The sequence below is a fragment of the Podarcis tiliguerta genome (genome assembly GCF_965153285.1).
Source record: "Podarcis tiliguerta genome assembly, chromosome: 6".
Classification (NCBI taxonomy): domain Eukaryota; kingdom Metazoa; phylum Chordata; class Lepidosauria; order Squamata; family Lacertidae; genus Podarcis; species Podarcis tiliguerta.
This window is the reverse complement of record NC_139539.1, coordinates 4,462,715-4,477,337: the sequence shown is the minus strand read 5'-3', so window position 1 is coordinate 4,477,337 and position 14,623 is coordinate 4,462,715. Positions and strand designations below refer to the sequence as shown.

Here is a 14,623-nt window from a genome sequence, read left to right as displayed (position 1 = left end):
GGGTCCTTTTGATTTTCCCATCTTGGGCTAGCCCTGCTGATCGATCAGTTCAACGTGGAGAAAAGACCAGCGTATCCGGCCGTCGCTGAAGCAAGGGGTTGAAAATGGCCAGTTTGACTCCCACCCCCTTGACTATAGCAGAAATGCTTCACAGTCTCATGCAAGGATGTTGCAACTCACACTGTGCCAGCAGAGGGCAGCTTAGTCCATTCACGGCACGGAGGCTCCAAATTGTGGGGTCTCTGAGCCTATTTGTGTTTATGTGAAGCAAAAGAAGGGAACTCAGAGCGTCACCTTCAGAGCATGACTCTGTCCTATATAAATCAGGGATGGGGAATACCTTTGGCAATCCAGATGTTTCTGAACTCCCCCAATCTCTGCAGAACCAGTGTTCAACATAGGCAGGATCATGTGTGCCTTTACCCAAATAAAGCCTGAAGCATAATATAAATAATATAAAGGCTGATCGCCAAAGAATTGATGCTTTTGAATTATGGTGCTGGTGGAGACTCTTGAGAGTCCCATGGACTGCAAGAAGATCAAACCTCTCCATTCTGAAGGAAATCAGCCCTGAGTGCTCACTGGAAGGGCAGATCCTGAAGCTGAGGCTCCAAGACTTTGGCCACCTCATGAGAAGAGAAAGCTCCCTGGAAAAGACCCTGAAGTTGGGAAAGATTGTGAGATGGTTGGACAGTGTTCTCGAAGCTACCAGCATGAGTTTGACCAAACTGCAGGAGGCAGTGGAAGACAGGAGTGCCTTGCGTGCTCTGGTCCAGGGGGTCATGAGGAGTCGGACACGACTAAACGACTAAACAACAACATAATATAAAACTGATCAGATTTTTCTGCATTTACCCAACAAGCTCACCCCTTGCCCCCAAACGAGCCGGATAGCGTGACACACTTTTCACGGGCAGATTCAGCCTTTAACATACAGAATAGTTCGCTGTACATTTTCTCGGAAGTCGAAAAGCCCACAAAAGACAGCTTCCTGCGCCATCTGGGAGGGGAAAGAGAGAGCTGGTTTCTTTGCGTCCGACTGCAGCCATGAATTCCTAGCTGCAAGGGCCTCTTTCTCAGGGAGTCTCTCTGCACCTGCCACCTGTCCAAACCGGAAGGCAGTTCCTGTTAGCTGTGCCAAGGTTTGCTCTCCCTGGCTCACAGAAACTGCAGCCCTGCTTGGCGTCTCTCCGTTATGCTCCTTCAGGGCTGCCCGAAGGCCGGATCATCATCCTCGTGCCCTTTAGTGAGTAGCCCGGTCCCTGGAAGTAGTGCCATCGAATCCCGTTCAGTTTCCGGATATTGTGCCTCACCGGGTAGTAAATGCCGTTCAGGTTCGAGAGTCCGCAGGCATCAAACCACCAACCTGAACGTGCATCAGGAGAAGCAAACCATAGATTAAAAAGGTAAAGGTAAAGGTACCCCTGCCCGTACGGGCCAGTCTTGCCAGACTCTAGGGTTGTGCGCTCATCTCACTCTATAGGCCGGGAGCCAGCGCTGTCCGCAGACACTTCCGGGTCACGTGGCCAGCGTGACAAGCTGCATCTGGCGAACCAGCGCAGCACACGGAAACGCCATTTACCTTCCCGCTAGTAAGTGGTCCCTATTTATCTACTTGCACCCGGGGGTGCTTTCGAACTGCTAGGTTGGCAGGCGCTGGGACCGAGCAACAGGAGCGCACCCCGCCGCGGGGATTCGAACCGCCGACCTGACGATCGGCAAGTCCTAGGCGCTGAGGTTTTACCTACAGTGCCACCCACTAACCATAGATTAGTGGATCCCAAAGTAGGTGCTACCACCCCCTGGCCGTGGTGGGATTCAACTCCTAGGAGCCGAGGTCCATTCACCCCCCCCATAAAATATTTGAATGGGACACCCCAAAAAGTTGATGGGCATTGCCATGTGTGTGGTGCCACATCTTGTGATTATTTATGTAAGGCGGGGCTTACCTGGCACCCCCAATATTTTTTTCCAAGTTGGCACCCCTGCTAGGGGGGCACTAAGAGGCAAGTGGGGTGTCGCTGGAAGTGGAGATGACTATCCAGCTTTGAAAAGCTGGTATCACTGGATCTAGCCCATTAGTTTTGTTGGAATAATTGAACTAAATGGTTTAAATTGGATTCTGAATAAATGTGCAATTAATTAAGTAAGTAAGTAATAATAAGATTTTATTTATATCCCCCCCCTCCCCAGCCGAAGCTGGGCTCAGAACGGCTAACAACAGTAAAAGTAAACACAGCATTCTAAAATCAATTCAGAATCAAATTAATGGCAACCATTGGGCTAGAGTTCTGTGAGGATTACCAAAGGAGGGGGTCAGACTGTGCCCTGGCCAAAGGCCTGGTGGAACAGCTCTGTCTTGCAGGCCCTGCGGAAAGATGTCAAGTCCCTCAGGGCCCTAGTCTCTTGTGACAGAGCGCTCCACCAGATCGGAGCCACGGCCGAAAAGCCCTGGCCCTAGTTGAAACAAATCTAACCTCCCTGTGGCCCGGGATCTCCAAGATGTTTTTGTTTGAAGACCATAAGGTCCTCCGTGGGACATACCAGGAGAGGTGGTCCCGTAGGCTACTGTTTTGAATTTTATTGTGTTATTGCCTTCCTCAGTGGCTCTTGCAAATCACTATTCATGCAAACCACGTTTTACAGGGTGGGGGGCACTGGGGATGAGTTTATAGAACCAAGGGAGCAGTGGCCTCCAAAAGGTTTGTGAGCCACTGCTGTCCAAATGCTTAAGCAGAAGACAAACATGTACAGAGTGCTTAAAAACTCAAACAGCTTTAAAATGCCAGAGCTCTAAGGCTTTTAGTGGAGCTTTAGTTTGAAGAGAAATTTACACTTTATGAAGCAATATGAGAACGGAAACGCAGCCATCTTTAAAAAAATGTGCTCGTTCCCCAATTTTACAATATAGCTCTCTGGCCAAGCAATGTGTACAAAAACGGAGGAAAGTGTGCGTAAAATTGTGTACATTAGTGAAAAAAACATGAAAAGGCATTCTATTAGGGGAAACTACTCTGCAAAAATGTGAATAGCGGGGGAAATTACATGCAAATGTTTATAGGATGAGAATTTTGCGCCGAAATGCTGATGCCTTATATATGTGTGTATGCAAACTGATTTGGAAATATGGAATCTGGAAAAAGAGAAACTCAAGAATTCAAAGCTCTGGGATTCTCACTTGAGCCCTTCCTCTCTCCTCCCTTCCTGCTTAGTCAGGAAGCACAAAGGCCCGACTCACCGCCAGAAAGCATCTGGGCGCACTTGCAGTTCCGGCAGTTGTCATTGTCAGCGTCTCGCGTGCTGAAACCCGTCCCTTGGAGAGGCAAGCCGCTCTGCTGCCCAGCGCTGCCTTTGTAGCCTCTCAAGAAAAGCCTGTGGAACAGAAGGCATCATGATGAGAAAGAACGAAATCCCCTACAAGTTGCAGCAGGGAGGAGGGAGGAGGGAGGAGGGGGAGGAGGAGGAGGAGGAGTTTGGATTTGATATCCCGCTTTATCACTACCCGAAGGAGTCTCAAAGCAGCTAACATTCTCCTTTCCCTTCCTCCCCCACAACAAACACTCTGTGAGGCAAGTGAGGGTGAGAGACTTCAGAGAAGTGTGACTGGCCCAAGGTCATCCAGCAGCTGCATGTGGAGGAGCGGGGAAGCGAACCCGGTTCCCCAGATTACGAGCCCACCGCTCTTAACCACTACACCACACTGGCAGAGGTTGGGGCTCCAGGATTGTATTTCCTTGTGTGCAGGGCTGGTGACAGATATTTTTGGAAGGTGACCCGGAATCTGCAACTAATCCAGAATGCGGCAGCTAGACTGGTGACTGGGAGTGGCCGCCGAGACCATATAACACCAGACTTGAAGGACCTACATTGGCTCCCAGTACGTTTCCAAGCACAATTCAAAGTGTTGGTGCTGACCTTTAAAGCCCTAAATGGCCTCAGGCCAGTATACCTGAAGGAGCGTCTCCACCCCCATCGTTCTGCCCGGATACGGAGGTCCAGCTCCCAGAGCCTTCTGGCGGTTCCCTCACTGTGAGAAGTGAGGTTAAAGGGAACCAGGCAGAGGGCCTTCTTGGTGGTGGCGCCTGCCCTGTGGAACACGCTCCCATCAGATGTCAAGGAAATAAACAACTATCTGATTTTTGGAAGACATCTAAAAGCAGCCCTGTTTAGGGAAGTTTTTAATGTTTGATATTTTATTGTGCTTTTAATTCTGTTGGGAGCCGCCCAGAGTGGCTGGAGAAACCCAGTCAGATGGGTGGGGTATAAATAACAACAACAACAACAACAACAACAACAACAACAATAATAGTAATATAATAATAGTAACAACAACAACAACAACAACTCCAGAGTCAGTCACGACTGGACCTAATGTTCAGGGGTCCCTTTACCTTTTAAACTTGCTAAAATGTACCAGACAATGAGTGTTGGAAATGTAAAGATCTTCTACCACATGTGGTGGCCTTGTAAAGACGGAAAGGCTTTCTGGGAAATGATATATAACAAGTTAAAGAAAATATTTAAAAATACTTTTGTTAAAAAAACAGAAGCCTTTTTTATTGGGTATAGTGGGCGAAGAGATACCAAGGGGAGATAAAAGACTGTTTATGTATGCAACAACTGCAGCAAGAATTTTTTTTAGTCCCAAAATGGAAACAAGAAGTACCAACGAAAAACGAGGGGCAGATGAAGATGATGGACCTTGCAGAACTGGCGAAGTTGACAAGAAAAATCTGAAACCAGCACGATTAAGTACAGTATTCCAAAAGGACTGGAGTAAATTTATACAATATCTGAAAGATTATTGTAAGCAATTAACATCACTATCAAGGTTATCGGACTTGTAATGTAAAGCCTTCTCCCTTTCTATATTTATTTAAATTTTGAGCTATTTTGTAACGAGTGTAATTGGAATTGGAAAACGTACAAAATGCAGTGATATAAAGGTTAATTTTGAAAGCCATGAGGTGGGTGGGAAGGAAGTTGATAGACTCTAAAGAGCCAGGGAGGTAAAGTGGATAATAAGGATGTGAATGTATATTATTAAATAGAGAATAAATAAAAATGAGAGAGAGAGAGAGATGATGATGATGATGATGTTTTTGGAATTCCACAAATACCTCAACAGATCAAAAGCAGATGAGATGAGAGAAGTGTCCTTGTGTGGTGAGCAGAGGGCAAGGAGGACACCCTGAAAGACCACCATGTTCTCTGAGAAACAGTTCCTCGCCAGAAACCCTTAGTCACATCCACAAATACCAGCAAGTTAAAGGAGGCTTGGCGCACTCAGCTCTGGGATGGGCAGCTGCCAAGGAAAGCTGAGGTGAAGACACAACCAGAGCTGGAGATTTGCTAGGTGGCAAAGTTCTCTCACAAGAGGCCACCTGAGATGGGTTCAGATTCCCCCTTAAACCCACAGGAGACCGTCCCTGCACCCGGGGCTGATGATTTGCTAGGTGGCTGACCTCCAGGGCAAAGCACTCTCGGAACAACTTGTCCAAGCCCCTTCGCCTTTATCAGAGTAGGTTCAAATCTCCTTCTAAGCTGGCCAGAACAAGCATTTTCATTCGGATGGCTCTGGCTGATTTGGTGCTTGAAGCACGTACGAAAAACCCCCGGGTGGAATCTCCATGGAGCTCAGAGGTTTAGGAGATGAGACCAGTTCTCCGACAGATTCCAGACAGGGATTAGCTCTAAATAAAACGAAGGTGATCTCATACCCTCCAAGCTTCCCGACTTCCCAGGGACAGTCCAGGAATTAAAGAAGCCGTCCCGGTTTCTGATTCGATCCCAGAATGTCCTGCTTTTCCTTTTTCCTCCCCTCCACGTCCCGGAGAACAATTAGAAGTGCTGTGTGTGTATAGGTGCAAAAACAGACTCCTGTTTATCCTGGAAATAAAAATCCTGCACGAAGGAGATGGTGAAGCTGGCATAAAAAGCCCATCCTATCATTTTGATAGGGACGTGGGTGGCGCTGTGGGTTAAACCACAGAGCCTAGGACTTGCTGATCAGAAGGTCAACAGTTCGAATCCCTGCAATGGGGTGAGCTCCCGTTGCTCGGTCCCTGCTCCTGCCCACCTAGCAGTTTGAAAGCACGTCAAAGTGCAAGTAGATAAATAGGTACCACTCCGGCGGGAAGGTAAAAGGCGTTTCCGTGCGCTGCTCTGGTTCGCCAGTAGCGGCTTAGTCATGCTGGCCACATGACCCAGAAGCTGTACGCCGGCTCCCTCGGCCAATAAAGCGAGATGAGCGCCGCAACCCCAGAGTCGGCCACAACTGGACCTAATGGTCAGGGGTCCCTTTACCTTTACCTTTATCAAACTCTCCAACATTTCTCCAATGAAAATAGGAATGTCCTAAGGAAAAGCGGGACATTCTGGGGTCAAATCAGAAAACCGGGATGGCTTCTGTAAATCCGGGACTGTCCCTGGAAAACAGGGACACTCGGAGGGTTTGAACTGTGGTGTGCATGGTTCTCCCCCCCCCCCCATTTCATCCGCACAACAACCCTGTGAGGTAGGTTAGGCTAAGAGATGGCGACTGGCCCAAGGTGAGCTCCACGGCTGAGTGAGGATTTGAACACCTACCACGCTGTTTGCATACAGTTGGCTAATAATAATAATAATAATAATAATAATAATAATAATAATAATTTATTATTTGTACCCCACCCATCTGGCTGGGTTTCCCCAGCCACTCTGGGCGGCTTCCAACAATGATGAAAAATACACTAAAATGTCACATATTGAAAACTTCCCTGAACAGGGCTGCCTTCAGATGTCTTCTGAATATCAGGTAGTTGTTTATTGCTTTGACATCTGATGGGAGGGCGTTCCACAGGGCGGGAGCCACTACCAAGAAGGCCCTCTGCCTGGTTCCCTGTAACTTGGCCTCTCGCAGCGAGGGAACCACCAGAAGGCCCTTGGAACTGGACCTCAGTGTCTGGGCAGAACAATGGGGGTGGAGATGCTCCTTCAGGTATAGTGGACCGAGGCTGTTTAGGGCTTTAAAGGTCAACACCAACACTTTGAATTGTGCTCGGAAACGTACTGGGAGCCAATGTAGGTCTTTCCGGACCGGTGTTATATGGTCTCGGCGGCCACTCCCAGTCACCAGTCTAGCTGCCACATTCTGGATTAGTTGTAGTTTCTGGGTCACCTTCAAAGGTAGCCCCACGTAGAGCGCATTGCAGTAGTCCAAGCTACTATCCAAGACCAGATATTACCTATATCGCTGACGCTCGCTTCCCAGCTGGAACTTTTCATAGTGGGCATAGGCGCGATTGCCTTCCCAGTCCAGGAGTTCGACCCTCAAAGAATAGGCTCCCTGGTTGGTCAGGAGGTGGACTGCCTCGTTCCCCAGCCAGTATTCTCCTGCTGGATCCCCAAAGCCCTGGGAGAGGCAAAACACAAAGCACTACGTGGTTTGCTCGATTAAGTTCTCTGCATATATCAGCTAAGAGGCTGTGCCTCCCTTGAATATTGAAATCAGCCAGTGAGGGCTGAAAGGATTGCGGTCAAAATGGGACCACGGGTGGGGGAGAGAGAAGAAATGGGATCCGCATGGTCCGGAGAACTCCAAGGTCTGCAGATGTACAAACATCATTCAGGGGGGGGGGAATTATTTAGGCAACCTTCCCCCCAAAAAACAGACAAATGAAGAGCAAGAGCTTGCTGCGTCTCTGGAGAAAGGGACAGAAAACTGGGAAGAGGAACAGAACGGAATGGGGTATTTTGCAAGAGGATCACAGCTGGCTGGCTGGATCCCTGAACAGGAGCACTCCACACCGCAATGTCTTGTAAAAATCAGATGGCACATATTTTTCTGGGGGTGGCCATGGTTGGAAAGGTGAGATTAACTCTGTGGTCATTTCCAACACTACTGGTTGTATCCAATGTTAGTTCAGAGTAGACTCATTAATAGACATGAATAGTCCAAGTCCATTAATTTCACTGGATCTACTCTGAGAGTAATTTAGTTGACTCCAACCTTCCGATTCCCTCTTATTACGTTGTGTAACATGGAGAAGAAGAAGCTCCTGCTGTGTTATGTACTGCCTGGCTACAGATCAGCTGTCTCTTTTTTACTTTTAATTTATTCAGTAGAATGCACATTTGCCCCCTTCTTTCAATCCATCACTACTGAATGATTTTTTGGACGCTGAAACAGTGATTGGGGAGGGAGAACAAAGTGGGTTGGTGACTTCACGTTGCCTGGTCAATCAGTGCTGTGCAGAGCCCCGGTATATGGTTTCCCCCTGCTTGATTTGGGAGAGAAGATTGTGCAATGGACCAAACTGTGGTGAGCAAGTTTCCTCTGCATAAAATTATGCACATTGACACATGGCCTCAGGAAGCCAGTGGGTCAGCAAAGCTGTGGGCTGCTATTGGCCCCGTGGTGATTGCTATGTGGTCTCCGCTCTTTCTACTTTTGATCGAAAAGATCTGACGGATTGAGGATGACAAGCCCAAGGCAGAATCAGACCTGTTTGTACTCTTTCCAGTTCTTTTGGAAGCTGACGCTGCCATTGACTCTGTACTGGATCACCGTCCAGCCGCCTCCGTCTGTCTCCATATCGCAATAGGTCTGTAAAGGAAGAAAGCAGAGGATGCTCAGATGGAAGGAGCAAGAGGCAGAAACACAGCTGAGCCTACGGATATTGGAAGAATCTGATCTTTGCAGACACCATAAGGACTTTTTTTAAAAAATAAACAACACTGGAAACTGTGGAGCACTGAACCTGGCTTGGAATGAACAATTTGCTTGTGCATAGTGCAGGTGGCACTGTGGGTTAAACCACAGAGCCTAGGACCTGCCGATCAGAAGGTCGGCGGTTCGAATCCCCGCGACGGGGTGAGCTCCCGTTGCTCGGTCCCTGCTCCTGCCAACGTAGCAGTTCGAAAGCACGTCAAAGTGCAAGTAGATAAATAGGTACCACTCTGGCGGGAAGGTAAACGGCGTTTCCTTGTGCTGCTCTGGTTCGCCAGAAGCGGCTTAGTCATGCTGGCCACATGACCCAGAAGCTGTACGGCAGCTCTCTCAGCCAGTAAAGCCAGATGAGCGCCGCCACCCCAGAGTCGGTCACGACTGGACCTAATGGTCAGGGGTCCCTTTACCTTTACCTTTAGTCAACAGAGACTTCCACCAAGAAAAACAGACTTTAGATTCTGTGTTTAACTCCGGTGTCGTGATGGCAAGTAATCATTATTTAACAAGAAAAAGCATGTGATATTGAAGTGGTGTATACATTTTATGAAATGAAATAATAAAATAAATGCCAGAGAGGCGCTGCCCGTCAGTGTAGACAATACTGAACTATATAGGCCAATGGTTATAAGGAAACCTCCTGTGTTCCAGAGCTCCTTCCAGGTCCTGCCAATTTCCCCTTGAACCTATGAATGTTCCCCAGCCCAAAGCAAAATCTGGCCACCAGAACCAAGCACAGAAAGGCAATCCATTTGAATAAAATCTCCCTGCCCCTCTTTTGCTTAGCTGCCAAAGTTTCTCAGACTTGGGTCTCCAGCAGCTTTTGGACTACAACTCCCATCATCCCTAGCTAGCAGGACCAGTGGTCAAGGATGATGGGATTTGTAGTCCAACAATAGCGGGAAACCCAAGTTTGGGCAACATTGGGCCTTTGCAGAACCTGTTTCTGGACCAGGGCATTTTCCAGACAGCCTTAGAGAGGGTCTGTTATGTACTGAAGTTCTCACCCTGGGCCAGCAGGGGGATACTGTAGATAGTTTTCATTCAGATCCACATATGCAAATAAGGGATTCAAAGTGACGTTCAGTGATTGGATAGTTACAGAAAGTGGTTACTGTTGCGTTGTAGTGGAGCTCTATATAAGAAGGGTGGCTGAACCCTTCAGTTCAGTTCTGGCCTGTGAATAAACAAGAGCTGTTTGAAGAATTGCTGTGTTGTCCGATATGTTCACCCACAACTTAACAGGGTCAGATTCCTTTAGTAGCAGAGACGGTGGGAGAACCAAGGTGCTTTTTTTTTAGCTGTAAAATTGAGCAATGATCCTTCTCCCACCCTGCCTCAATTCATAGGCTCTTGGGGTTTCACTGACCTTCTTGGGTTCAGTCAGATTGTTGATATGGAGGGTGTAAACCCCACTGAGATTAACTCCAGATTGGCGGATTTCTGCGCAGTCCTGGAACAGCCGGTCTTCTTTCTGTGGAGGAACTAGCAAGAGAAAGTAAAATGCTAAAGAGTTGGCCTCTCCAAATTAAATAAGCATTTTGGGGCATGGATGCAGTGACAGTGAGCTCCCAGTCTCAAGCAAATTTCCCTCTTTGAAATGTGAATAAAATTCCTATTTAAAATTTGCCTGGGGAAAACTGCGATTATATTTACTAATTCCTGCCTTGTTTTTTCTTCATCAATCCAAGCTACAGATTCAGTAAGACCAGAGTGGGGAATCTGCAGCCAGCATGACCAATGGTTAGGGATGATGGGAGTTGTAGTTCAACAGCACCTGGAGGATCCTCATCCTTCCAGGAATATTCTGGGCAGATCTGCACCATGCATTTAACAAACACCCAATGCACATTTAAAGCGCACAACTTCCCACAAGGAATTCTGTGAACCATAGCTTATTAAGGGTGCTGTGAATTGCTGCACTGTGCAGGGGAACTATAGTTCCCAGGATCCTTTGGGGAAAGCCAGGTGCATTGGATGTGCTTCAAATGTATGTTGTGGATCTGACCTGAGTTTATTGCAGGTGGGGATGGGAAGACATGGTGTAAAATAATAATAATAATAATAAATTTTATATATATATCCTGCCCTCCCCAGCCAAAGCCGGGCTCAGGGCGGCTAACAACACTAAAATAGTGCAACATTATAAAACATTATAAAATTGATTAAAATCAAAATTGATGGCAACCATAAACTAAAGTTTTGTAAAGATTGCCAAAGGAGGGAGTCAGGCTGCACCCTGACCAAAGGCCTGGTGGAACAGCTCTGTCTTGCAGGCCCTGCAAAAAGATGTCAAGTCTTGCAGGGCCCTTGTCTCTTGTGACAGAGCGTTCCACCAGGTTGGAGCCGCAGCCGAAAAAGCCCTGGCTCTAGTTGAGGCCAGCCTAACCTCCCTGTGGCCCGGGACCTCCAAGATGTTTTTATTTGAAGACGATAAGGTCCTCCGTGGGACATACCAGGAGAGGCCGTCCCGTAGGCTACTGTTTTGAATTTTATTGTGTTATTGCCTTCCTCAGTGGCTCTTGCAAATCACTATTCATGCAAACCACGTTTTATAGGGTTGTTTTTATTTGAGGACTGTAAGTTCCTCTGTGGGGCATACCAGGAGAGGCGGTCCCGTAGGAAAAGTTCGAACAGTGCCTGTACATTTTGATTGATTGATTGATTGATTGATTGGATTTCCCTCCCACCCTTTTCTCCAAGGACCTCAATGTGATGTACCTGGTTCTTTCCCTCCATTTAATTGAAACAACAACCCTGCGAGGTAGACTAGGTGGAGAGGCAGTGACTGGCCCCAGGTCAGTTGGTGAGCATCATGGCCGAGTGATTTGAACCCCGGTCTCCCAGGTCCTAGCCTAACACGCTGACCACTACACCACACTTCCCCTCTCCTCCAACACATTGCAGAGGGAAGCTGGCAGTTGACACCACCAGCCCCTGGGCTGACAGGCAGGTGAGGCTGGTTGAGAGCAGGCTGAGATTGACAGGCCAGCGCTCCACTTGCCCTGATGGGACCCACCTTCACTTGCTAGAAATTATAATGAACACAAAGCAAGGTTTTGCGCCATCCTTTCTGGAGGGCAAATCCCAGAGCTCTCCCAATCCTTTCTTTGCTTTCATCAACTCAGGAATCAAGAGTTGGATGGAAGAGGAAAATCTATGCACCCCAATGAGGCAGCTCCACTAATAATAATAATAATAATAATAATAATAATAATAATAATAATAAATTTATACCCTGCCCACCTGGCTGGGCTTCCCCAGCCACTCTGGGTGGCTTCCAACAAAATATTGCTTTAATATTTAGAAAGCAACATAGAATTTTAAGTTTTTCAAAAGCATCCCTCACAATGGAACGCGTCCACTCTTTGCTGTAAGTTGCGCCAAATTGGCCTCGTGCGCTATTCTCCTGCACATCTGAACTTTCAAATGACCCGGAGCATCGCTGGGGGCTTCCTCCCACTCCCTCTTCCCATTGGCTTGGCTGCTCTGATGTAAAGGAATGTTCACAAATCAAGTGGTCCAGAGGGGAAAGTCCTGAGGATGGAACATTGGCAAAAAGGTGCGACTCTGCTAAGGAAAGGAAAGTTCATTTTGGAAGGGGAGACCAGGAAGGAGGGAGAGGGAGAGAGGCTGCCGGCAGGTGGGACCTGTGTAAGCAGCCAGGAGAGTTCAGAAAAAGGCGTAAGAAGACTGCGAACTGTTGAGCTACCTCCGTCTGCGGTGGACCTCTGGCTAGCATGCACATCATCCGGAGCTCTCAAGCAGCAGAGGCTTGGAAGCTGCTTCTTTTGAGATAAAGCGTGATTTATTCCAGTGGCTCTGAGCTCACCTTTGCCTTGGGAGACCAGCTGGACCAAATTCTGAACCGACTCCAAAAGCTGCAGCTGCTGTTGCTGGAGCAAGCTGGTGTTGCCGCTGGCGGCGTGGAGAGACTTCTCCAAAACCTCGATGGTGTCGCTCTGGCGGATCACCAGCTGCTGCAGCTCCTCCTTCTCCGTCCGGATCCCTTCCAGCTCCATCAGGTGCTTTGTCTCCATCTGCAGGACTCGGGTCTCCAGAATACTGCCAAGGGAAGAAGGAGAGGGAATGAGGGCGACAGAACTGCAGGGCAAATGGCTGGCAGATTTGCGCAGAACCGGCAAGGGACACTTTTCAGAAGGGGGTCAGCTTAAAAAGCAAGCACCTGCCTTGAGGGCCGCACAGTCACATCCACAGAGTTCATCTGTGGGATTTACCAGGATGTGGGTCCTGTAAAGATAGTTGGAAGTTCAGTTGGGTTTCCTCACGCCAACCAAGTTGGCAAAAATGTACAGGATCAGAAGTAAAAAATGCTGGAAATGTTTAGATAAGGATGGCGATTTTTACCACATGTGGTGGCTGTGTAAAAAAACCAAAGGCATTTTGGGACAGTATGACCCAAAGGGACCCCTGACCATTAGGTCCAGTCATGGTCGACTCTGGGGTTGCGGTGCTCATCTCGCTTTCTTGGCTGAGGGAGCAGGCGTACAGCTTCCAGGTCATGTGGCCAGCATGACTAAACCGCTTCTGGCGAACCAGAGCAGCTCACAGAAATGCCGTTTACCTTCCCGCTGGAGCGGTACCTATTTATCTACTTGCACTCTGACGTGCTTTCGAACTGCTAGGTTGGCAGGAGCAGAGACTGAGCAACGGGAGCTCACCCCGTCGCGGGGATTCGAACCGCCGACCTTCTGATCGGCAAGTCCTAGGCTCTGTGGTTTAACCCACAGTGCCACCCGCGTCCCTTAATCCGAGGTACCACTGTATAAACAACGGTAACTGGGAAACACTGGCCTGTGAGCGCTTCAGTTGGAGAACAGCCTTTACCAAAGCTGTCATGCACTTTGAAGATGCTGGAACTCAGGACAAAAGGGAGAACGTTCTAAGAGGAAGCCATGCTTGGCAAGCCTTCACCATGATCAACTCACACCTGGAAAGCAGTGTCCCCACTGTGGAAGGACATGTGGATCCAGAATTGGCCTCCACAGTCACTTATGGACTCACTGTTAAGACCGTGTTCATGCAAGGCATTCTTACTCGGCTACGAGGGATCACCAAAGAAGAAGACACAATCAACATGCAGACAGTTAAATGCTGATTGGGCACGTGGAGTTGGAAGGGCCCCAAGGGTCATCTAGTCCAACCCCCTGCAATGCAGGAATCACGGCTAACAGATGGCCATCCTGACAGAAGACCGCCCAACCTCTGCTTAAAAACTTCCAATGAAGGAGAGCCCACCACCTTCTGAAGGGGTCCGTTCCACTGTTGAACGCCTCTTACTGCCAGAAAATTATTATTGATGTTTAGTTGGAATCTCCTATCTTGTAACTCACTCCCCCAGGGGGCAATGATGGTCATCAACTTGGATGGCTTAAAAAAAAAAAGGATTAGGCAAAGCCACTTCTGCCATTCGGAGGAGGTGAATTTGCGGGCTTCCCGGCCCTGGCCCCCGCGCAATTGGGGGGATTTCCGGCTGCGTCACCTCCTGGCCAGCCAATCGGCTGACTCTGGGTGTGTGGCCTGCCTTATTTAAACCAGGACGCAGCTGGGGATCTCCCTCTTTGCCGCCTGCCAGCTGTTCCTGTTTTTCCCACCCTCCCGCCCTATAAGGTTTTCGTTCCTTGACCTTGCTATGGACCTCGGTTGGTCGCCGTTGAGGGGCCTGGTAGGAATTTTTCCACTTGGCAAATTGGCACCAGCCACTTGGTTTCCACCTACCTTATTGCAAATCGTCACAACTTTCTTGGTATTGGTGGTTAGGCATTGGTATTGGTATTGTTTTGTAGATGGAAGAGGGGAGGTAGTGCCATCACCTGCCCCACATATTGAAGGGGAGTCCAGTAAAGGATTCCGGCGGGCATGGCCCTGTCCAAAGCCTAGCGAGGTGAGGGCCCA

At 48.5% G+C, this 14,623-nt stretch overlaps 1 protein-coding gene across 5 annotated transcripts in view; it reads right to left on the bottom strand.

Annotated features, from left to right (window-relative positions):
- ANGPT4 (angiopoietin 4) overlaps nt 1–14,623 on the bottom strand; it is a 210,665-nt gene that overhangs the window by 161,554 nt on the left and 34,488 nt on the right. For 2 of the 5 annotated variants that reach the window (XR_014512846.1, XR_014512849.1), the window contains exons 4-9: nt 12,540–12,772; nt 10,077–10,192; nt 8,486–8,587; nt 7,227–7,393; nt 3,239–3,372; nt 818–1,366 (exon numbers count right to left, since the gene is read on the bottom strand). Coding sequence is in view for 1 of the 5 variants with exons in the window: in XM_083447476.1 (XP_083303602.1) it covers nt 1,194–1,366; nt 3,239–3,372; nt 7,227–7,393; nt 8,486–8,587; nt 10,077–10,192; nt 12,540–12,772 (925 nt within the window). In the remaining 4 variants the exon portion in view is untranslated. Of the gene's footprint in view, nt 1–694; nt 1,367–3,238; nt 3,373–7,226; nt 7,394–8,485; nt 8,588–10,076; nt 10,193–12,539; nt 12,773–14,623 lie in introns of those variants that run through there. The other 3 variants (XR_014512847.1, XR_014512848.1, XM_083447476.1) reach the window with 2 other exon arrangements.